This window comes from Seriola lalandi, unplaced genomic scaffold, assembly GCF_002814215.2.
Source record: "Seriola lalandi dorsalis isolate HSWRI2012SDOR001 ecotype SW California unplaced genomic scaffold, Sedor1 jcf7180002054372, whole genome shotgun sequence".
NCBI classification, from domain to species: Eukaryota; Metazoa; Chordata; class Actinopteri; order Carangiformes; family Carangidae; genus Seriola; species Seriola lalandi.
In genome coordinates this window covers 236518-260377 of record NW_019524925.1, presented here as the reverse complement: position 1 = coordinate 260377, position 23860 = coordinate 236518, and the positions used below count along the sequence as shown (strand labels likewise).

Sequence of the window (23860 nt, the reverse complement as noted above, 5' to 3'; positions counted from 1 at the left end):
AGACAAATAAATCATTCCATACTACTGCATTTCACCTCATTTGAGGTCTTTTATTGTCTTCTAATTTTACTGATTAGCGTTTTATTACAGATTTTTATCTTCCTAACATTTCTGCTGTTCTGTTCTAAAAAGCTTGAGTGAAATAAAATCAACTGAAATTAACAAAATGTAACTTTAAAATCCAGGTGTAAATATCTAATTTCATGAACAGTATTTTAAGGCAGATCGGCTTCATTAGATAGTTTAACTATAAAACAAAGTTCATACACAACAGAAAGTCTTATTGACATGTGTGCCAGATCAAAAAACAAAATCCCACACACTCACACAAATCATATCAATCACTTTTACTCATTTTATCAACATTCATTCCATTTCTCATAAAGGACTGAAACTTTATTAATAAACTGAATAACAACTGATCGACAGTGACTGGGATTTGGATCATTACTTCAGCTATTTGATGTGTTTTGTTGCATTTCATTTAATGCTTCAACGATTCACCAGTTTGTTCTCCGATATAAGATAAATACCAGTTTTGATAACTTATTAGTCAATTCACCAAATAAAAATGTCAAACACCTGCTGCTTTATTCTGTTGTGTATCATTTTGATATCAATTTAACTTTGGGTTTTGGATCGTTACACTAAACAAGCCATTTCAAGGTGTCACCTTGAGCTCTGTGAACTTTTGATAACAACCTGTGGTTTCCAACCTTTTGAGCCTTTGGACCCTCATGAGTGATTTTTTTTTCTCTCTGATAGTTTCATTTAAAAAGGTTTTCAGAGCCCTGAAGTGGTAAAATATTAATTAATAGCTTACTTTATTCAATTCGTTTTTGTCCCTTTAATTATCTTGGGACTCAATAGCAAAAATAATCGATAGATTAATCAATTAATAAAATAATCATTAGCTGCTGCCAAATTTCACTGTTATTCTACAAACTTAAAATATGGATGACATGTTTAATCTCACCATTGTTTATTTTGTGTTTGTATCAACTTTCATTATTGATGATAACCTTCATTATTACTTCCATTGTTTTGGCAGTACACTAAACTGTACCTCATGCCAGTGCAGCTCATTAAAGTGGCGAGAGAGACAGTATCCCATGCAAGAGAGGCAGCAGGCCAGACTCAAACCAGCAACCACAGCAGGTCCCCCTCCACCACACTGAGGCGATAGGACGCACAGCCAAACTTAATCTGAGAGCTCGCAGGAAAAGGAAGTGAGGAAGTCTCCACAGAAGCACAGCATGGCAGCAGATGGCCTCCTAGGCCTCAGCCATCTGGTGAGGAGACGTCCAATCCGCCGTCAGTCTGTCCCCTTTCATTTCCCCATGATTCTTTAACAGTGAGACCCGCTTCTACTCGCCTACTACACCTCTACCACCTTGCCTTCCTGCCGTCCGCCACAGACAGAGAACTCAGTCGGATTAGCCTTACAGTCCACTCTCCTGCCTGGGCAGCCAAGGGACCCACTGCCACGTCACATGTCACACAGCCTAATCAATGAGTGCTAAGCCTTTAGCTGTCACTCTCTGGCCGGCCTGGAGATTATCATCTATCCATGTGTTGAGGCTGCTCCCAGCATGACTACTTTAAATAGCAATATGCTGATTGCATTGCTGTCTGTGTGACCGCTTATTCAGTAAGAAGGGGCTTTCGGATAGTCTGAGCTTTATTTTGGAGATGCAGCACTTAAGCTGCAAAACCGTGCTTAAAAATACAATTACCATCACTTTCTTTTCCACTGTTATTATCAGAATCTCCTCAGCCTCTTTAAATTTAGCAATTTTGAATTATACATTTGATTTATCGGGCATGCTGTGAACATACGACGTTATAATATGGACTAATACAAGCAGTATTGAGTTTTCTAAATCAAGTGGAAATGATGTGATCAATAATAAATGTGTCAAGGTTAAGATGGTAGTGATAGTTCACATGATCAAAGACCTTATTGGAAAGGGACAAAGGGGGAGATAGATACCGAGGGTGTTAATGTGTGTGTGTGTAGTGTGACTTATAGTTAATCTATAACTCCATTTAGGAGCTAGGGACAAAGACACCAAATCCTTCAAAAAAAAGAAAAAAAACAAAACACTACAAACGATCTTTAGTCACACACACACACACACACACACACACACACACACACACACACTTATCTATGTTGACTGCTCACTTAGGGAAGGACACATTGCATCATAACTGAGTGTAATCAGGATGTAATATCTTGCACCATCAAGCACGGGAGTGAACTCAGTCTTGATTTGTACTTTTGTTTGAGATACTTTAAGTCGTTTTGAAGAAGCTTGTCGGTAGTGAAGGTTTTCTGCTTCTCTTTGTCATAGTCAATAAGAAACTGATTATTATAGACATGAATTGCTGATTGGGCCAACAAGCAATTTAGTGACACCATTAAAATCAGCATTAGTTGCAGTCATAGAAATGTTTGTTGATTAACTGATAAGTAAATTGTCAGTAAATTGAAGCTTAAGAAATTAATTAAAGAATTGATCATTTGTTGCCAAACAGCTGCTGGTTGCAGCTTCTCAAATTACTTATTTTTGCTGGTTTTCTTTGACTTCTGTGAGAGTAAATTAAATCTCTTTGGGTTTTGGACAAAGGAAGCCATTTGAGGACATCTGAGGTGCTGATCACTTGTTATGGTTTTTTTCTGTACTTTTATGACATTTAAGATTATTGACTTGATTCATAATCTGCTGTCATAAACTTTCAAATACTAACTCAAAATTATTAACAAGTTTTTGCTTTTAACAATTGATTAATATTTCAAGTCATTTTTTAAAGCCAAATGATCAAGTTGGTGTCTTCTATGATCAATAAATATCTTCAATGAGCAATGACTTCACCTCAGGCTCGGAGAACTTTTGATAGGGCATTTTTCACAATGAAAATGAAATGACAATGAAAACAATCATTAGTTACGTCCCTGAACATTGGATGTTGAGAATCACAGGCCAGATTCAATTTCGTAAAATATTCACGTGTCAGGTAATACTACTACAGGTTGGCACAGACTGAAACCAGACAACTGGAAAAAGGAAACTTGCCATGTCTCCATCAGTAGGTGTTACCTCATGCCTTGGATTGGACTAGCTGCTGGTCTACTGGGCCAGTTTCATGACAACACTGACGTCTCTCAGTTTCAAACCTGCTGGGTGAGTACGCCACACTCCCGAGGAGTCATCAGGACTGTTGAACTGGTTTCTTACACATTAAAAAAACATGTCTGCTCAGGATAAAGCAGCACTGTGGCACTTTTTACTTAATTACTTTACATTAACGCTGGTTATTATTCATACCGTCTCTCAGATTTTTACATAAATCTAAATTTCTAAATGTCACAAATGGAAGCATTCATAAAGTTAAATAAACTATTCAGAGAATGATTATTAATGAATTACTCAATTACACTGAGCTGTTGTTATTATTATTCCATAACTTAAATAAAAGCCATACAAATAGGATCAGGAACTTCAGAAAGACAACTCAGTATGTGAAGAGAGCTCATGATTGCATAACTATGGAATTGAGCCACAAGTCAACATTCACATCATTGTAGACTAAGGAGGCAAAATAATATTCTGTACCCTGTAAACAACTGTGGGAGTATACACCACTACCTCCAGCACTGTGGACAACGCACACACACTAAAATAAACACACTCCCAGAAGTACCATCTCTCCTTATTAGTGGGCAGTGTTGACTCTGACACCTCCATATCATAACCCTCTCAAAACCACACTCGCAGACAAATAAGGAGGAAATTAAGTATTCACAGGGGAAATAAACGGATCCATCTGAATTTCTGAACAAATATAATACAAATATCCATAAATAGAGATATGGCATTAAGCATTTTCTCACATGAAATCGAGGGAAGAAGCTAGAGCCACATCTTAAATGTCTCACAATACCAAATAATCTGGGTGTAATATAGTAAATTGTGGTCCCTACTCAGTTCCCAAGACGCACAGGAAAACCCTGAGGGAACAGCGACAATTATAATCAAATTTATTCAGCGGCTTGACAGGTGAACTAGACAGTTGTAGAGGTATTTTTTGCCGTATTTTCACCGCACACACACACACACACACACACACACACTCGCACACACACAATATTTCGGTCAGTGCAGGTGTCATGAGAGGCGCTCTGAAGGGCAGCGCTTTCTGGATTACTCACCCCATTGCCGTGGACTTGAGGAACAACTCCTTTTTAAATGTCGGTTTTATTGGCGGTCGGTTGAAGAGGAAAATATTGTTAAGAAGCGCAGGCAAAGTCCACAGATGATTAGTGGTCCAAAGAGTTCATTACCCGTGCGCCAGCTCCGAACAAGTCCTCTGGCTACTGAGAGACAACTGAAATATGAGAGCACTTCTTCGTTAAACTCGATTCACCGGGTTGTCAAGCTCAGTCTCACAGAACCCCGGTCATTTCAGGAAGTTTTTTCTTTTTGCTTGTTTGTTTTCCCTCTTCACATACGAGGCAGAATAAATCCCGCTTCGGAGCAGCCTCTTCCTCGCTGTCCTCAAACAATCGGCGCTGATGAATTAAGTTAATGTTTGCATTTCCCTGCTTGCTCGCTGCGCAGAGTTTCTTCCTCCCCAACGGGATTGTGTTTCATATGAAGGGCGGCAGCAGCAGCAGCAGCAGCAGCAGCGACACGGAGCGGCTTCCACCTGCTCACGCGGAGACACCCACTCTTTTTTTTTTTTATTTTTTTTTTTTTAAACCTGAGGTATCTGCGGTGGTGTCTGCTGCTGTGTCTGCGGCTTAAGTTGGGGTTTTTTTAGCCCAAACTATGGGCCTGAAATCACGCACAATTCAAACCGAAGATAAATGAACACAACACACTGATAAACGACCAACATTGTGACGTGAGGTTTTTTTTTCTAAATTCAGGTGCACTTACATGTTGCAGGTTCCCAGCACTTTTTCCTAAAATCAAGCCAAATAATGGTTATGGCATATTTATGCTATTAACTACGCCACTTATTAGCATCTCCTGCTAAAAAAAAAAAACTCCTCTCTGTAACTTCACTTTTAACGCCGACAGAAACTACTTAATATTGACCGGTAGTCCTGTTTCTAACTGGCAGGTAACAGCCATCAATCAGTGGCAGGTGTGCGCGTTCCCGGAACCTTTCAAAGACGGTCGTTTGTTCCGGGAGGAAGCCTTTCAGCGACGCACTGTTACTGGGATTACGGAAAAGTCGTTTGAGGTAATCGGGTATGTAGCTAAAGTTTTACAACATTCACGTCGTCTGCCCGTGTGTTTTAAAGGCGTTATCGTAAAAACAAAATTGCTTTTATTGTGATTTTCGAGTCGTCCGTATCTTTGGATGAAGCCAATTACCTCATATCAGCCCTGCTTTTATTTTGGTCCGCATGTGGAATTTGTCTCGCAGTAGCTAAACAAGACAAAACAGAAATATCCGCCTGTAAAATGTGAGCAGCTCTGTCTTGATATCCAGTGCTTCAGTGACTTTTTAATCTTTTTTTTTTGACTACAGAATGGCCGAGAGCACAGAAAGCCTGCAAAAGTACGAAGAGCTGTTTGCCCAGAGATTTTCATCGGAAGATGAAGAGTACCAGCAGTACGTGAGCCATCCAGCTGACCCCCCACCCATCGTGGAAGACTGGAGGGGTCGTGCGGGAGGAAACCAGCGAGGCAGGGACAACAGGTAATTGAACTTAAGGTTGCCATATGGTTAGAGACAGTAACCTAATACGTTGTATTTTACTTTTTTGTTTGTGCTGCATGTGTATGGAAAATGAAACTGTCTATAATAACCAGGCGACAGTGTGATATTGTAGCAGTGCTTTATACAGGAAGGTGATATGATTATAGTGATATGATTTCATTATATCAACACTGTGATATAGCTAGATAAAGGGAGGCTGTGATATAGGGATTAATTGCTTTGTCTTTAAAATATCAACAATAAAAAGTCATCAGATTCTCTAAGTCCAAGGTGAAGTCTCCACTGGTCTTGTTTTGTCTAACCAACAGTCTTAAAACAAAGATATTCAGTTTACAGCAGTATTAAACAGAGAAAAGCAACAAATCATCGCACTGGAGAAGCTGAAATCTATTTTAAATAAGTCAGACTTACTTCGAGGTGGTTGCCTGACTGCTTGTGCTTTCACTGTGATCTGAGATCTCAGCAGATACTTATCAAAACGACTGGAGCAATAAAAATAAAACAGAAGATGTAATAACTCATAGTTAAAAAAAATCTCCACTGGTACCATAAGAGATGTTATACAGCTGTCTTAACTGGCTGAGTGGTACTTCACATGTCTATTAAATTTGTAAAATAGGTGGTGTGCCTCTTTAAGAGACAGGGGTTTAACCGTTATGGCTTCACATTAACCTTAAGACTTATTTTTGAATTAACCCATTTCTCTCTTTATCCCATCAACTGTTACTATCACAGTTTTTAGACCAATTTATAACATTATATTGTGTAGCCAATATCATCTTAACAGTGTTTCAGGTTGTATTGCTTTTTATTGCTTCACAATAAAAGAAAAAGCAACAGACTTAAAATAGAGACACAATTTTAAAGTAAAACATAAAATCAATAGGTCTAAACAGACAGAAACTCTGTCTTTGAAGATAGCCGGTTAGTTACTGACTTGCTTTTGCATGCATTTAAGTAATAACCAGGTTATCGTCAACTTTGTCCACTATCCTGATATCTTAACCGTCATGGAGAGGAGAAATCTGGATTCTTTGATTGAGATAAGAGATTAGTGAAACCCAGTGAACACAGCTAGGTTAACTCAGGGGAAACATGATTCATTGGCTATTTAAAAGCACAATCCTAGTTTCTATTTCCCTGTTTACATGTGCCATGAAATGCATGCGTAAGTACTTGCTGTTGAAAACAGATTGTTAATCAATATCTGTCTCTATGTAGGTACCACGACCGTCGTGGACACAGAGGTCGTGGGTGGGGAGGAGGCCGAGGTTGGGGTGGAGACCGGGGCTGGAGAGGGGACCATCGTGAGCAGCAGCACTGGCATGACAGAGACAGGCACCGGGGCCATGGAAGTGGGTATCAATCAGGCCCTCCAAGCTCCAACCAGGGATACAACTCCCATCATCAGAGACCACATTATGACCGTTACTGATGTCTCTGCTCTATACTCTCAGGTGTTGTCAGTATTTATAGTATTCAGTCTTACAACTTGCATTGCAATATCATACGTGGCAATGTGCAACTGTTAATTTTTGTGTGTGCCTCTTAATACAGTCTCATAAGCAAGGATTGAGCAATACAGCAATATTAATAATTTCCCATCTATCATTGTAATTGTGTGGTACTTCTTTAGTTTTATCATACAGTTTTATTGTCTGGAAAAAAAAAAGATTTCTAAAAAACTGAGACAGTGGAAAATTACAGATGCTGTTTGACTTCCTTTTTCATACTTAAACATTTCCTTTTTTCCCCCCAATATTGCATCATATTGCTCAGCTCTGTAATCATATTACATTTTGTCATCTCATTTTTGGGAATTGTTTTCAATATTGGAACTGTCATTTAAAATTACACACACTGAAAATAACATTAATTTCTCTTTAAAATTTCAGATTTGTGAGCTGTTTTTTAAAAATATTATTAATCACATTATAACTGGGAAGTATTACTGAGGAGTTGTTTTGTGTCCAGATAGTTTTGATGCTAGTTTTCTACGTGGTTTGATATGACATTGTGATGAATTATACAGTACAGTATTGTTGCAAATGATGAATCTGAATTTCCAGAGAAAATTTATTTGTAATGCAGCTTTATTTTTCTGCATCACATTGTTTCATAATGATATAAAGGAACTGGTGTCAATAAATGTGTATTTTCTTAATGAGTATTTTCTGTTTTGTGAGGTTATGGAGCTCAACATTAAGCTAAACTTAATCCAGTGCCAGTCTCAGTCAGTATACTAACATTAGTATTAGGGATACACCAATCTGCCAAAATGTTATTAAGGGGATTGGGTATCAGTTATGATGTGACCAAATCACATTGTTACACTATTCATTGTTTCTGCTCTCGGGTAGATACATTCAGTTATGCCTGGGTGCTGTTTTAGTGTCACAGCAATCCCTGGCCTCGTGTTACATTTTATAAAAAGGATTCCAATGATTTAATAAATGATTTAAAAGGGAGCGCTGGTATGGGGTCAGTACTGGTAGACACACAGGTAATTTGAGTTTGGGACCAGTAGGAACCTGTTATACCACCACTGAGATGGTCATTTAAATCAATTCACTTTATTCATGAAGCACATTTTGATTATTTTAAATTGTGAAAAATAGCAGATCTGCTGTGATAAAACTCATGGTGGCACCACTGCAACTTCTCAAAGCTTTAAACTCTCATTTAGATATATTAATATTACATATATAAGTAAAGTGTAGATCAACAAATTATTTCCTAGAAGATGCAACTGTCCTTTTTACAAAGGTCACTACAAATCAGAAACCCAGCCACATTTCATTAGTTTCAGTGTCTCAGCTTTTAAAATCAGTAGATTGCAATGTCAATAGATGGCACATTAAACCAGATTGCGTGAACAACTGTAGCTGTGTATGGAGAGAAAGCAGCATTCACAGTAAGTGGCTCAGAAGAAGCCTAAGACCAATAGTTCACATTCTGATAGCGACTGAAATATTTATGCGCATCATTAATACATTATTACTACATGCATCAGTTGCTATGGCATATGTAGCTCATTGCCTAAAGATGTGTCAGTGCCTGTGAGTCTCAGTCGATTCACAGCAGATCTCAATCAAATAACAAATTGAGACTAGACTTTGGACACATTGACCCACTCCACTGATCCACAACACAAGCAGAAACCCTCAGCATTGTTTTATCGCTGCCTGAATGCCATTCTGTGGCTTCTATTTATGGCTGTGGTGAAGATGGGGTTAACAGTTCATTTGGGCTTCAGCAGTGCAATCAGCTGTGATGATAAGGGAGGGAGGGTGGAGGTTAGGGAGAAAGTGTGTGGGGGATGTGCTGAAACTGGCACATTGCAGGGAAGGCTGCTATCACCACTGTAATCAGTTTAGATCAGAGAAACTTCAGCCCAGATAGTTGCATCTTCACAGAGCAGAGATGTACTGAACAGAGACGGAGACAGTTACAGTGAAGCAGGGATTTATTGGCGAATAAATATCAAAATGCAGCTGTTGCACTTTGATGGCAGGGAAAAGGGTTAGCAGATTAGATTATTGTCTGGGAAATAAACACAACTTTAGATTTAGGTGAGAACTCTGATCTTTATCATGTCTGTCCATTGAATATGCCAGAAGCTTGTTAGCTTCAGTTAGGACTAAGATTGTAACAAAATGAGCACAACAACACCTCTAAAGTTCACAAATAAACACATTACATGTTGTTTGTTTTATCTGTACAACAGATAACATGTAAATGTAACACTATTGGGGACATTAATGTTCCAGATTATGACTAGATTATTATTTGTTGACTTCCAGGAGTGAATAAATAGATTTCCCAAAATGTCACACTCTTCCTTTAAGGTCAGGACGAGGTCTAATGAAGATGTTATCAGCCATGGCTATATAGATGGCAGAGCCAGTCAGTTGGTTTTACAGTTCACCACTTTGGTTGAGAGAGAAATATCTCAACAACTGTTTGATGGATCGCCATGAAATTTTGTACAGACATTCATGATCCACAGAGGATGAATCCCTATGACTTTGGTGATTCACTTACTTTTCCTCAAGCATGAGGTTTGTGGTTTTAAGTGAAATGCCTTGATGAACATTTGATGGCTTGTCATTAAATTTGGTACAATTTGGTTAATGTCCCCGCTTGGCGATCCCCTCCTTGAAAGAAATATTTATTAGAACTCAAAATTTGGTAACTTTTCGTCCACCACCATCATCTGGTCAAAATTTGAATGTTTCCACTCTGGTTTATTTCCAAATATCAGCAAAACTAATGACATTCCCATCAGTTTCAGCTGTTCTTCACGTGTAAGTGCTAATTAACAATCGTTAGCATGCTAACACACTCAACTAAGATGGTGAATATTTCATTGTACATGATAACCATCAGCATGTTAGCATTGTCATTGTGAACATGTTAGCATGATAATGTTAGCTTAAGTGCAGTCTCACAGAGCTTCTCACATGGCTGTAAACTCTCGCTCTCTCTCTCTCTCTCTCTCTCTCTCGTAATTTTTTCAGTGTCAACATACTTCATACTCAAAACCTGATTTGAATTTTTATGTAGGGTGGGGTTGTGGTACACGGCTAATGTTAGTGTTTCAGATGAAAAACAGCTGTCCTTTAGAGTGAGACACTGACATGCTCCTGAAATCCTTCAGACCAAGAACCTGTATAAAGTTCACGCAACCACCGAGACTAATCCAGGGGTCAATTTGTTAATCTGGTCCATTGGTTTCCACAGAGCATTAAATGTCTCTTTCTCACTCACTGCAGTCATCATTAATGAAGCATAAAACATTTGGATTTCAGGGTAAGTACATTTTTTATTATTATTGCTGCTGCATTAAGAGAAATCAGCACAGTTGAGGACACACTCAGCTACTAGCTCATGAACCCTTAGTACATGAACCCTGTAGTCAAACCTTTCCTTCTTACATTAGAATTAATAAACTGATAATGCACATTGAGGCTTGGAGAGTGTAAGCAAAAGCAAAACAATAGAGAGCGCCACAGTGAGGGACCAGTGAGAGTCCCCTCGGTCTGGTGTGCCAGGCTGTCAGGCTTCATGTGGCCTGTTTGTGACAATGCAATGTGACAGCAATGGAGACAGTGTGCTGGAGGCCATGTCCTTGATGATGAACTCATCCACTACAATCATAACTCTATCTCCCCTCCTTCTGAGTGCATACGCACATACACTTGTGTGCACAAAACACTACAACCTCCCCACACACACACACACACACACACACACACACACACACACACACACACACACGCACACACACACAAACATAGACACCACATCCCCCAGCCCCTGCAGCACTCAGCGACCTACATCTGGTGTTGGAGAGTGCAGGGGCTAAGGTTGGCCCAGGCCAGCCAGCCCCCAGCAGACAGTGCAGTGTTCATGTAGCGTGTAACATGTGTGAATAGCGGTGTATTCTTCCTATGCTCTTTCTGGTGAAATAAATGCCCCCAGCTTGTATGTTAGGTACATGCAAATATGTACACAGTCGCACCATGTCACATGAAGACACACGTGCAAATACATGCACTTAAGACTTAAGAATAGACCCTAATAATTGCTGCTGCAGATCATGTTAGATGACATCTTGTCCCCTGCTCATCCGACTGCATACTCTATAAGTTAATGATGAAGCCACTCAGGTCATTCATGTAAAGACAGTGGACTCTGCTGCTGAGGGGTGCTTGTTAGCCTGATTATATCTGGTTTATCTCCACTGGGACATGTAGGCAGGCTTTAGGAATACTCAGTGGTGGGAGAAGTATCCCTTTACTTCCTTTACTTAAGTAAACATATCATGACAACATTGGGAAAATACTCAATTACAAGTAAAAGTCCTGCATTAAAAACATAATTAAGTAAAAGAACAGGATTATTATCAGCAAAATATACTTCAAGTATCAGTAGTAAAGCTCCTCGTCCTGCAAAAGACTGTCCCTTGTGACTGACATATTATCATATATGATGCTGTTAGATTGTTAATAGTGATGCATCAGTGTTTAAGTTGCATTTACTGCCACACCTCTACTCTTTAACAATGTGTTAACAATGAAAGAAACTAGGAACTAAAGCTGTTAAATAACTGTAGTGATGTAAAAAATACAATATTTCCCTCTGAGCTGTTGCTGAGCAGAAGTATACATTAGGAAATGGAAAAACTACAAGTAACTCAAAACTTTACTTCAGTGCAGTAAATACACTTTTGCCTTTACTTTCCACCACTGGGAATACTTCCACAGAGTAAAGGGAGAAATGATCTTTCTCTTCTCATAAAACATCCTGGTCACTGTCCAGATCTCAGGAGCCAATACGTTACATCGACTGTTCAGTCCATCAATATCATCCAAACCAGAGCTCTGCCTGAGGGACTGGCTGACATGTCACCTGAGTTACACTCAACACACACTACACTGAGAATCTTTGCAGTGCAGAAATGATGCCGGTTTGTGAGTGATGTTTGACTGTCAAAAATACAGGCTATCGTTTTTTATTGTTTTGTTTTGTTTTGTTTTCAAGGGAGGGGCATTCTCACATTCAGGGGTGTATTACATGGAAATTTTGTTTCCATTCTTCAGCCTTCTCTGTTCCAACAAGGCTGCAATTAGACTTCAGGATGATGAGCATCAACACCCTGCAGAGCACCACTGCTGAAAATTTACATTTCTGAATATTAATCAAAGTCTCACTCAACGGGCGCAGACATCTTTTCTTTAAATAGAACAAATATTCCAAATAGCTTAATGCAAGAGATGATGTTCATTATGGCGGCCATGGTGACTCCAGGGTTGGTAATAAAACCACCTGATGATGCCTGAACACTGCCGTGGGAAAACGCAATGTGTTGTCAGACATCACATTCACAATATGAAACAATCAAGTCTTTATACTGGAGCCACAGGCTGCAACAACCAATCAAAAACACAAACTGAAACCATCCGTAATATGATAGTTTGACATATCAAAGTGGGAAATGTACAATACAGTTAATAATGGCTGAATTCCATTCTGAAAGAAAGAAAGAAAAGAAAAGAGAACTAGATATTATGATAAAAACGTTCATGTTAATTTGGACTTACCAAGTCAAAACTATTTTATTTGTTATTATTTATTTATTTTAAGGGACCGTGTACAGTAGCCTATTAAACATTAATTTGACCATTTGTAAAACCAGAGTTAGCTATGACTCTCATTTACTATCTTATTATTTTTGCCAGCGTATCATAATTTTTATTTATCATAAGTATTTTTGTTTTTATCATGAATAACTTTCTTTGTTTTTTTAATACTCCTGGCAGGAAAGGGCTTCCAGCGTAAACAATACAAAGATGAAAACAGAGAACTTTGACCGAACAATGCAAAATAAGTAACTTTTAATAACAAGAAGGTCAAACTGAGGAGGGGGTGACAAAGATTTAATAACAACCAGTCTAACAGGAAATTATCTTTTATAATCTTATAGAAAAATAGAAAAAGCTATTTTTAAAAAATCTATTTTTCGAAAGTCTAATAATGAAGACAGATACAAGAATAATAGAAGAAGAAATATAAGGTAAATTGTCCTATATCACACAGGATGGCCTGTTGTGTATTTCATTTCACCACTTGAGCAGCATTCTGCCATCTGCACTGTCACTACAGCCACATTGTAATCCTCCATCAGCATCAAAAGAAAGCGAACTCTTGTGCTTTAGACAGTGAGACAGGAAAACCACAATGACCTTCCTCTGCTCTCTCCTCTTGTGAACTCTAATGTGAGAGAAGTTACAAATTAGCAGTTTGAGTTGACATGAACAAAGCTCAACACCCAGTGATTCAGTGCCTCAGGGGGTTTAGTGATGCTCACCCTCCTATATATGTACTTGGTAATTAATTACCCAACTGTCTTACATCATTGGAATACTGATTACATAACTCCCACCAGCTGGACAAGCAGGGACACAGACACACACACACACACACACACACACACACACACACACACGATCTCTCTCATCCCTGCAGGTTGATGTTGTTGTGAAGTGGTCTGGACACACACCCAGAGCAGGATCTCACACCAGAACATTCTGTATAAATGCTTTTAAATGGATTACAGCCACGGAGGATGTGTCATGCTAACTGGGTGTACACAATATTTAAATAAATGCCACAGCTAAGATTAATCAGACTGGAAAATTGCAGGATGACTGCTACTTGAGCACATTCTTAGACTAATGGAGTTCAGTTTCCAGCAACATCTTCTAAAAGGATTTTACCATTGGTCTAATGTGGGTTCAATTAATCCGGCTGCACAAAGGAATAGTGGAGATAGGATAGGACTGAATTAAGCCTTTAATTAACTTGAATCTTATATCTTAAAGGGTAACCACTGTTTTTACACATGAAAGTCTCAAAGAGGAAGTTGCATGGAATCTGATTATTTTTCCCCAAGTGATGTCACTTGAGTCAGCATTTATTGGGTCTGAAGACTACGTCTGAAAATGAAAATAATCTGTATGAGTTGAGTAAGAAAGAAGTGAGTTTACCAGACTCTGTAGCTCACTGCCCACGCATGATTCTTCATATACTGTATGAGTGTATCTCGTATATCTGAGAAGTTGATATTATGGTTTGACTTATACCCAAACTTCAGCCGCTTTTCACTTCCTCCAGTGCCCCGGCATTTCTAAGGAACCTCCCGGACCTGTCCCACCGCTCCACACCTCATCTGTCAACATACCCGCCCTTCATCTTCCCCAATTAACCACCCCAGTATATTTACACCTGCCAAAAACATGTATTCTTTGACTCGTCATAGCTAGAAAAACACAAGTGAAACAAACTTTGTTAATGTCGACTCGGTTCTATCAAGCGTTAGTCCAAGTAAGTAAAGTACCAGACCCTGAAACCTGCTCACCTGAATGCAATGCAGTTGCTTTGTAATATTATCAGAACACCTTTGCTTCTCCTGCTATGACAAGCCAGAGGGCCTGTTGTGAAAAAGGACTATTACTCCAGCTCTGTGCCGGTGTTTGTCAGTGTTTCCTATAGTCCCCGTTACACGTGAGCCATTCTGCCTGACTGTTCGTGGTCCCCTGCTCTTGCTGGTCTTGATCCTGTTCTAGTCATCCTGTAATCTCCTACTTGTGTTTTGACCGGCTGCCTGTCCCTGACCTGCCAACCTGCCTCGCTATAATGGACTTGTTCTCCAGCTCTAACTGCCTTTATGTTGCTGAATTTTAACCTGTTCAACGGTCATCACTTCAGTACTTTCGTGTGTCTGCTGTACATTCAGAGGTTTTTACAGAAAAAGGTTGCATGAAACATACAACAAACAGTTTAGAAATCATGTTATAAACAAATATAAGAAAAGTGTGTGATATCTTGTCAAACTGTATAACCCACATGACAAATTACTTTCTTGGTTGTTTAGTCTGATGTTATGATGTTTTGGGAAAATGGACAATTATCAGTGTGTCACAGTGTATATGTATGTGCCTATGAATGCTTGCTCCTATGCATCTGTGTATGCATGTACTGTATGTGTATGCATGTATATAAATGTATATATTTTTATATATAGTAAATATACTGGGGTGGTTAATATATATGTTGTTCTATACCTAAATACTGTAACTTTGGACTATGTAGGTTGTTCCTAAATGTTCTAATGTTTGTATTGCCAGAAAGGTGCTGTAGGCGTAATAAGCTCCGGCTTCAACCTACACCTTTTCAATCATTGCTATAGTCAATTTACTCATTATTTTGTGGGCTGTTTAAGCACCTGAGTGCATTACTGTTTTCAGATTATCACATTATCATATATATTATTTGACTGTGGTTTTTCCAACATACAACATACAGCATAATAAAACATAAAACCGTCACACCACTTGAGACAAAACAAATGTACAAATGGTGGAGCACACTTCATAAAATAAACCAAGTTACAAACGGTTGACAAACTTTCCTTTCAAAGCAACTTTGAAAGTGATGTTCAATAACCAGCTAGACCAGAGAATTTGCCTTTATTATGAAATAGAGTTGTGCTACAGAAGCAAATAGTAAGAATATAGGCCTTTCTCTGTTTTTGGTTATGGTAATGTGAGTGTGTTTCAGTACCACACGAACACTGCAGTTCTGTACAGTCATATGTCATATGTGTCAAAAACAGCAGAGGCATAAATCCTCTCCCCTGCTGTTAGTGTTCAAGTAGATGGCTCCAACCGAGAAAGACAGCCCGTTCTGCTGCTATCTACCCCCACACACACATACAGTACACACACACACATACACACACACACACACACACACACACACACACACGCGCGCGCGCACACACACGCACACACACACACACACACACACACACAACAGACAGAAATACAACCAGAAAATCACAAATCACTGCTGTGGATTTGTAAGCTAATAGCTTTAGGAAACCCTCCACACGCTTGAGTTATTCCCCATAAGCTTCATATTTGCCTCTTCATCAGGGAGACTTTCCTCCATCATCCTTTAAATACACAGAGCTTTCATACAGCTTGTTTTATTGTCCCTTAAGACCTTGACACATTTTGTTTTACACAACACAGGTGAGACCAGAGGACTGTGTGTGCTGTAGTCTATTTGTCCTGGTCTTTGAGCATTTTGAGTCTGGTGGGTGGTTTAAACTGTCTCCAACTGATTTTCTTGGTTCTTTCTGTTATAAAGGCTGTCTAAGTGGGCAGTCAGCAGGAGAAGCTCTCAGGTCCCGGTGACTCACCTGACAGCCTCTGTGGATCACTCTCCTTGTCAAAGCCCACTCACAGCCGTCTAAAGTGGCCTCGTTTCCACTGCCTGTCTCATATGAATGTGCAGATTATGCAATTTAAGAGCCCTTCATCACTGTGCTGTAGACGCTGAATGCAGTAGACAGCACTGCTTTATGTTTCTTTTTCACTGGCAGAATAAGAACAGAGCACATCCAACAAAAGATAATCTGGCATTATTGAGATTTGCATCTGGATTTAGGAGCTGAAATGACAATGCCGATTCGTTTTTTATACCAGTAGTTACAGTCTGATTTGAGGGACACAATACTGCTGCATTTTTGGCATCTTAAACTCTTCATCTTCAACTGCAACCTTCTGATAATAGGATTAAGAAAAGTGATATATAAATTAATCAAATTAAATATCTGTTCAAGAATTGCCTTAATTCTTGTTCACAAATTTTAGACATTGCAACAGTGGCATTAGCACATATGATCAAAAGCTAATTGTCTATCATCAAACTTTTTGGCTTGTGACTCCTTAAAATAAAGCTATTTCCGGTGGAGGAATTTAAACTAACTACTCAAGTATTTAGGCATATGTACTTAAGTATTAAAATTGTATGCTTGTACTCCTTTCAGAGGCAAATATTGTACTTTTTCCTCCACTACATTTTTCAACAGCTATAATTACTTATAATTATTTAATTAAGATTAAAATTTTCATCCAAAAACATTGAATGATTTTATACATTACACATTAAACTACCCAACGGTACATGAACTAGGAGGAATAGCTCCACCTGAACCAGACGTGACATTAAAATGCTGCTTATGTCATAGTGTAAGAAATAATAATATGATCATATATATAATATACACTAGAATATTGAATGGGGCCATTGTGGTTTTTCTGATAATACAGTTAAATTTGAGTTGTTGTATTTACAGTGGGCAGAACCGTACTGCACTGATCGTTTACTTGAGTATTACCACTTTCCAGTACTTTATACTTCTAATTCACTAAGTTTAAGGGGGAAATATTGTACTTTTTACTAAATTTTCTTCTACAGCTATAGTTGCTAGTTAATTTATTTTTTAAAATACAACACATACTGCACGATGAGCCATCAAATAAAACAACTTGTTAAAGATTTAACCGGTTTTCCCACCTGTTTGTCCTGACCGTTTGGAGCAGCCCGACTCCTCGGGTGGGAAACACTGGACTAAACCACCAGACTGTATCTACAGTAGCTAAAACTAGCTCCACCTTGACCAGCCACAGCAGAAGCACACTTCTTACAAACATCATCCATATATTAACACTGAATTTTGAATGCAGAACTTTTACTTGTAATAGAGTACTTTTACGTCTGTAAAATGTCTGAATACTTCTTCCAACACTGTGCATTTATCTATGACTCAAGCAGTTCAACCAAAATTAATTGCTCCCTCTCATTGTTTTTAATTATCAAAGGCCTGAAGAGAAAAAAATGAAATGTTTATGTAGTAGAATTTTTTTTCTCCCTTGATTATCTCATAGTCTCTCAGGTTTAAGTTGGGAACAACTGGTCTCTCCTTCCCACTGCAGTTAATCAGTTCAGTGAGTTGAGAGTTCGGTTGTAAAGACTATCTGGCGTCACCTAGTGACAGAAAGAGGAATTATATAATTTACAATTTCTCCAAGGCCAACTTCATGCGGAGTTTATCACAGGAATCGGTCTTCTTTGGTCTTACCACATTTTATTGCCAAAAAGCTAAAAATTGATTTTTTTTTTCATTGATTTTTTTTGTTTTATTTTTTGTGTACATATTAAGTGCTAAGCAAACATGAAGTCAGAAAATACAGCATGTACCACTGGCAAAGTTACACAACACACATGGATCCTTAACCCAGTGCAAAAACAAAGTACTTGAAACACCTGCTCAATAAATGATAACAGTGCACAGTATAAAATATGCAAATATTATACTTTCGATAAATGCATCGGCAAAAACTGACAAACATAACAAAATGAAATGGCATCAAACAACGAATGGTAGCTGTCTCTGTAGTTTCACTCATGCAGGATAAACTCCTGCACTGGCAGCTTACTAATAACAACACACAGACAGAACATCAGAATTCAGATAATTTAAAACTGATGATACAGTTTATGCTCAAAAAGTGTTTTCTCACACCAGAGCTGTTATTTTCCCACAACTCTGACTGTCTACACATTCCTGATCATGTCTGTACACCCCTATTGTATAGACAGATATGCACATACAGCGCACGCACACGCACACACACACACACACACACATACGCACTCTCTTGATTCCAAGGGATCATGAGGCACTACGTATATCTCTTGCAATCCAGTCTTCCCAGCAGTCTGAGGTCTTGCTGGTTCAGTGTACCTGCATGACACTGTGTTAAGTCTAGGTGTAGTAGATGATCTCTGGGATCTGTCCATCCTCCACAGATGTACCATTGTTATTTCCAGGTGAGCTGAAAAACAAAAACGTCGTCTTGGTCCCCGTTGCTGATTCCTGGGTCACTTTCTTCAACCCCTTTGTGCCATAATGCGAGTCTGAGCCCTGAGTTGTGAAATTTAAAAAAAAGAGGTGCTAGGTTATTCCTTCTCATGGGTAAAACAGATCATTTTCATTCATCTGATTTAGGACATTTTTTTGAAACACAGTAACAGACTGACCTTTAAGGTGGCGCATGCAGTGTAGCTGACATTGGGCAGGATTTCCACAGGCTCTTTGAACATCACTCTGAATGTGTTTGCTGTGCCGTCACAGCTGAAGCCTGTGTCGTTCTGGCCCAGTGTAATGCGTTTGTCACTCTCTATGATCTACAGAATAAGAACAACTTTAAATTGTTTAAACACATTCTCTAGTTCATTCATTTCAGTGTTTTCTTGAACATTTATTTTGAAATGTATGACAGTTAAAATGGCAATTAACCAGTGACAGGGAGTGATGACATGCAGTAAAGGTCCCGGGCCAGTGTCTGACCAAGCACAAACTACTGTCATGCACCTTGTATAAGTTAAATTCTAAGTTTTGTTTTATGTAACTGTCAGTTTTTGACAACTGACAGTAACATGGATGACATTACCTGCATAGTGAAAAATAAGCAAGTTAACAATTTTGAACAGTTTCAGGAGCAGCCTTTAGCTCTTCCCCAGCAACCACATTAAAGTTTGGTATTATATTTTCAGGCTAAAAAACAATAAATGTCAGGGTTTGATGTCTGGAACTCTCACTTAACACTGAGTCACTGAACAGGTTTAGTGAATAAATCATGATGTACATGAAACATGTGACTAAAAGTCCACCGAAGAGACAGAAATAGCAGCAGATGAAAACATCAGATCTGTGTGTGGCGATGAGGAGACTGTAGGATTGCTCAAATTATCACAAGAAACAAACATAAATGCCACATTTCCTTAGTGTTTTTTACATTGTTTTCACCATTTAAGGTTTTACTGGCACTTTTTCTTTTTTTCTTTTTTTTTTATAAATTGCATCATCTTGTCCCACCCTCTTCTACTCCAATGGTTTAAGGGCACCCAACTGGAGAATTAGTGCAACGAGCTGTTCGTGTTGATGAGCCAGCTCTTAATATTTGCATAACAGTTGTGGTTTAAAACACGAAGTAATTCGCATTTTCTTCTGCTGATTTTCTCACAATTCAATGTGCTATATATATATATATATATATATATATATATTTATATACTTTATATATTTATATACTTTATATATTTATATATATTTATTTTTTTAATTAACGATACCCAGACCCACCAAAAATTGTAAATCACTCTCTCCATCACAAACACACTGATGATATTAGCAGTGTAAGAGTTTTTGCTTCCATCATCATTATGTCACATTACGTTACCTGTATGTTGACCTGATAGTCAGTGGGTCCATGTATTGAACCATACAAGCCAAAACCCACTATGGATATTCTTTTGTTGACATTGAATCTTCAGAGGGAGAAAGAAAGAGAGAGAAAAAATTAGAAAAAATATGTAAGACAGATTAATAACCGCCCACCGATGTCCATCATCTCACCTGATTCTGTCGCTGGTACCACTGTACCCCCATCGACTCTCAACCTGCTGGAATCTATTAATGCTGCACTCCTCCCCCCTGAGACAGCAGCGGGGCCTGTCAATGTAGTCGACCCGTGGTTTGGGGTTTACTGTAAAGTGTAAAAACAGATTTACCACCTCCCGATCGAACAATATTCCAGACTGGGCAGGCCCTGTTGCACAAGAAAAAATATCAAACTGGTTTCTGTGGGTTGAGCTGTATGGACAGGAACATGATGAATATGTTAAATAATGACTGAGTTGGTCAGTGTGGTGTTGAAAAACCAATGCAGCATGAGAAACAAGTTATATTTCTGTGATATGCTTACCTGCAGCAAACTCCTCAACAGTCATGAGTGGAAAGCGGATGAGCGGGAGGGCTTTCCCCAGAACCTTCTGCTTGTTCTCTGAGGTCAGGGGAAGCTGTTGTCTGTAACACTCGGCCTCTGCCCAGCGTACCACCGCCCCAAACAGACGGTTCTCCCTGATGCTGAGCGTGTCTCTTTCTAGCACTGCACATAAGGTGTCTACGCATACAAATACACAGAATATTCATCATTTCACATCCAGTCAATCTGCAGAAAAGGAAATATGAGATGGGTAAAAATCACATACCGAGGTCAATATCTGTGAAGCCCTCTGCGTTTATTGCGTCTGCAGTGCTTTTATCTATGGTGTCTAAGCAGAGACTGGCAAGTTGAGGCTCATCAAATAACCTCGCCTATAATGAAAGCACAAAAAAAGCCCCATAAATATCTGTTAGTGAATTCCGGTCATTTACTTCATGTGTACCAAAGGAGAACTGCTGCATTTTAAAAAAGGTATGAGAAAAGTAAAGGCCTTCTTTATTTACTAAATTTGTGTCGGATTAAACCAAGATGTTTGGTGAATTAAAATGTTAATTTTAATGAAAACACTGTAAGCTGATTTTTCCACATCTTGTATTCTGACATCAACTAATTTGGGGTTTTGGCAAAAATATCCTTCAAACGCCATAAAATGTTAATGAAATTAAAATGAGTAGACAAGCAATGACACTGGTAATTAAAAGTACATTGCTGGGAATGTGTCTTTTGATTTAGGTGGTTTATATATGACTATTCTTTGTGTTGCCATGCCGGGTAAGAAAAAAGGGGTGATTTTTGATCAGAAAGCAACTGAACGTGCACCCTGAAGGCAGGAGGCACCACTACAAAATCCTGAATCCAAACAAACAACAGCATAAACCAAAAATAGAATTGCTAATGTCATAAAAACTCAACAATTGACGGCTGTAAAAATGCTCTCATGTGGACACAAGGAAAGAAAATGGCTTCATTCTGCATTATAAGGGCTACTGTCAGCCAATTTGCAACAGATGGAAAGAACAATACAACATTTTTATCAAATTATTATATATTGCCCAGAAAACACCTTTAAAAATCAGATAAACCTTTATTGAACCCTTCTATTCCTGCCCTGATTTAAAATTTCTCTTAGGTGCCTTATGTCTTACAGGATGAGTTCATATATATGAATATATTGAATATATACAGTAGTGTCAAGTGCAAACTATACAGTAAATGTGACAATAACCTGAGTAAGCAGCATGAATGCATTGTCGGCTCTGAGGTGCTTGGTGAGGAACTCCACACAGTGACCTTCCAGAGCAGGGACAGCATACTTCTTAGCCGTATACAGAGTCGTCATCACAGTCTCTGGACCAATGTGGATCTCGTCAGAATACAGGAACCTGTAAAGAAAAAAAGATGGGTGTTCATGTTGTTATCTGCAGTTCAGAAAAGTTTAGTCATGGCATTTTAAGTCCAAGTGTCTAAGTTTTTCATATAGGAGTTTTCACCCAGTCCCCTATGTCAGTACTCAGTAACTTCTCCTTTGCCAACTGTAAAATATGCAAACAACTGCATATTATGATTTAACACCTGATGATTATACCAATTGTTGCAAATTTATTATTAGATATCTAACTTAATATCTAAACTTAATGTTAGATAGAATAATTTAAATGTTGAGGGCAAGCCTCTTCGCATACACCAGGGGTTGTGCTTTGCATACAAAACATTTACAGTATGTCAGTAATGATCTGAGGGTTATACTATTAAAAATTACCCAGAGTTACAGTAATGATGTTCCTATTAAGTTATTCCCAGGGTGCGGTGCAATAACTATATTACATTCTCCTTCAAATGTGATTGAGGCTAGAGGTTGCTGCAGGTTTATATAAACTACTGGCTCGGTGGACTTGAACTTGTCCAGTGCACGGTGATAACCTGTCCTACCTGAGCAGGGCGAGAAAGGCAGCCGGCTCCACATCAGGCAGCTCTATTTCAGCCGAAGTGGTGGCCATTCCTCCGTTGAACATAGCATCAAAAACGGCACTGCCAGCGGCCAGGACGAATTTATGGGCTGGTATCCTCTGGGCCTGCCTGCCTTTCCCCACTATGAACCTGACGTCGCTGAGCAGTTCGTTGTTGAAGAGGAAGGCGAAGCGCTCCTTCAGGGAGCTCTTCGTCGCCTGCCAGTTGTACATTGGCTCCCGGTGAAGGCCGAGGACAGGCGGGGAGGCTGACGGTGCAGGACCGGAGGCTGGCACGCTGGAGATCGCTGCTGCGGCTCCAGACTGAGCCGAATTGGATGCTGCCTCCTGACCGTCATGGTTTGACGCCAAGCCGCCGCCGATGCTGCCGCCGCTCCCGGTCGCCATAACACTCTTCTATTTTTCTTAATTCTGCTTCCACAATGTACCGCTAATGACACACGAACATACACCGACCGTACCGTGTGTGTTGTTGTTTATTTACGTGGTATCCATCGCCGCAGACGCCATCGCTCCTGGGTAGCAGCTACCTGCTAGCCTGCGTCTCTCCAGAAATGACGCAGACGTACACTTCCTGGAAAACACTTTTTTCTCCCATTAATCTTTATTGCTAAATTCAAAGGCGACAACAGAACAAGTAAATACATAAAACGGAAATAAAAGATAAATAGTCTAGGTAAATATTAGATTTTTCCACGAATATTAAATTATTTGACTATCTTATTTAATATACAGCTAAGGTTGCTATAAGAATTAAATTTATGTGGAAAAAAATAGTTAATATTGACTTCTCAAACAAAGACTTTTTACATTGAAAACACATGCACAGCTTATAAAATATTATGTTTTTTTATAAACTACCTACTAAATACGAATTCAGCTGAAATAATTGGTCGATTAATCATTGACGTAAAATTAATTGGAAATTATTTTGATAATTGTTTACGT

At 38.9% G+C, this 23860-nt stretch overlaps 3 protein-coding genes across 5 annotated transcripts in view; 1 reads left to right on the top strand and 2 right to left on the bottom strand.

The window, feature by feature from the left end:
- homer2 (homer scaffold protein 2) overlaps positions 1–4634 on the bottom strand; it is a 30722-nt gene extending 26088 nt beyond the window's left edge. The window contains exon 1 of the mRNA XM_023408743.2: positions 4217–4634. Coding sequence (XP_023264511.1) covers positions 4217–4221 — 5 coding nt within the window. The 5' untranslated portion in view covers positions 4222–4634. The remainder of the gene's footprint in view (positions 1–4216) is intronic.
- A 155-nt stretch (positions 4635–4789) lies between these two features.
- Positions 4790–7903, top strand: ramac (RNA guanine-7 methyltransferase activating subunit). 2 transcript variants are annotated; one of them, XM_023408756.2, is made up of 3 exons: positions 4790–5256; positions 5548–5718; positions 6961–7903. In XM_023408756.2, exons 2-3 carry the CDS (start codon positions 5549–5551, stop codon positions 7172–7174), a joined length of 384 nt encoding a protein of 127 aa, XP_023264524.1. In that variant the 5' UTR covers positions 4790–5256; position 5548; the 3' UTR covers positions 7175–7903. The 2 variants fall into 2 exon arrangements, with proteins under 2 accessions (XP_023264524.1, XP_023264523.1); XM_023408755.1 differs by having other exon boundaries at positions 4790–5264.
- A 10318-nt stretch (positions 7904–18221) lies between these two features.
- On the bottom strand, positions 18222–23485 carry LOC111656888 (BTB/POZ domain-containing protein 1). 2 transcript variants are annotated; one of them, XM_023408789.2, is made up of 8 exons: positions 22875–23485; positions 22171–22327; positions 21211–21316; positions 20925–21122; positions 20576–20768; positions 20400–20487; positions 19198–19344; positions 18222–19081 (listed from the first exon to the last, which is right to left on the bottom strand). In XM_023408789.2, the coding sequence occupies exons 1-8, from the start codon at positions 23297–23299 to the stop codon at positions 18923–18925; spliced, it is 1473 nt and encodes a 490-aa protein (XP_023264557.1). In that variant the 5' UTR covers positions 23300–23485; the 3' UTR covers positions 18222–18922. The 2 variants fall into 2 exon arrangements, with proteins under 2 accessions (XP_023264557.1, XP_023264558.1); XM_023408790.2 differs by having other exon boundaries at positions 20576–20705; positions 22875–23484.
- Positions 23486–23860: the final 375 nt, after the last annotated feature.

Bases quoted from the DNA above. Each gene is read 5' to 3' on its own strand.
- LOC111656888 (XM_023408789.2), bottom strand. From the start codon at position 23,299: ATGGCGACCGGGAGCGGCGGCAGCATCGGCGGCGGCTTGGCGTCAAAC. The intron at 21,123-21,210 runs GTATGTGATTTT...TTGTATGCGTAG, and splicing joins CTTCACAGATATTGACCTCG to ACACCTTATGTGCAGTGCTA. The intron at 19,345-20,399 runs GTAACGTAATGT...CTTATTCTGTAG, and splicing joins ACTATCAGGTCAACATACAG to ATCATAGAGAGTGACAAACG.
- ramac (XM_023408756.2), top strand. From the start codon at position 5,549: ATGGCCGAGAGCACAGAAAGCCTGCAAAAGTACGAAGAGCTGTTTGCC. The intron at 5,719-6,960 runs GTAATTGAACTT...GTCTCTATGTAG, and splicing joins CAGCGAGGCAGGGACAACAG to GTACCACGACCGTCGTGGAC.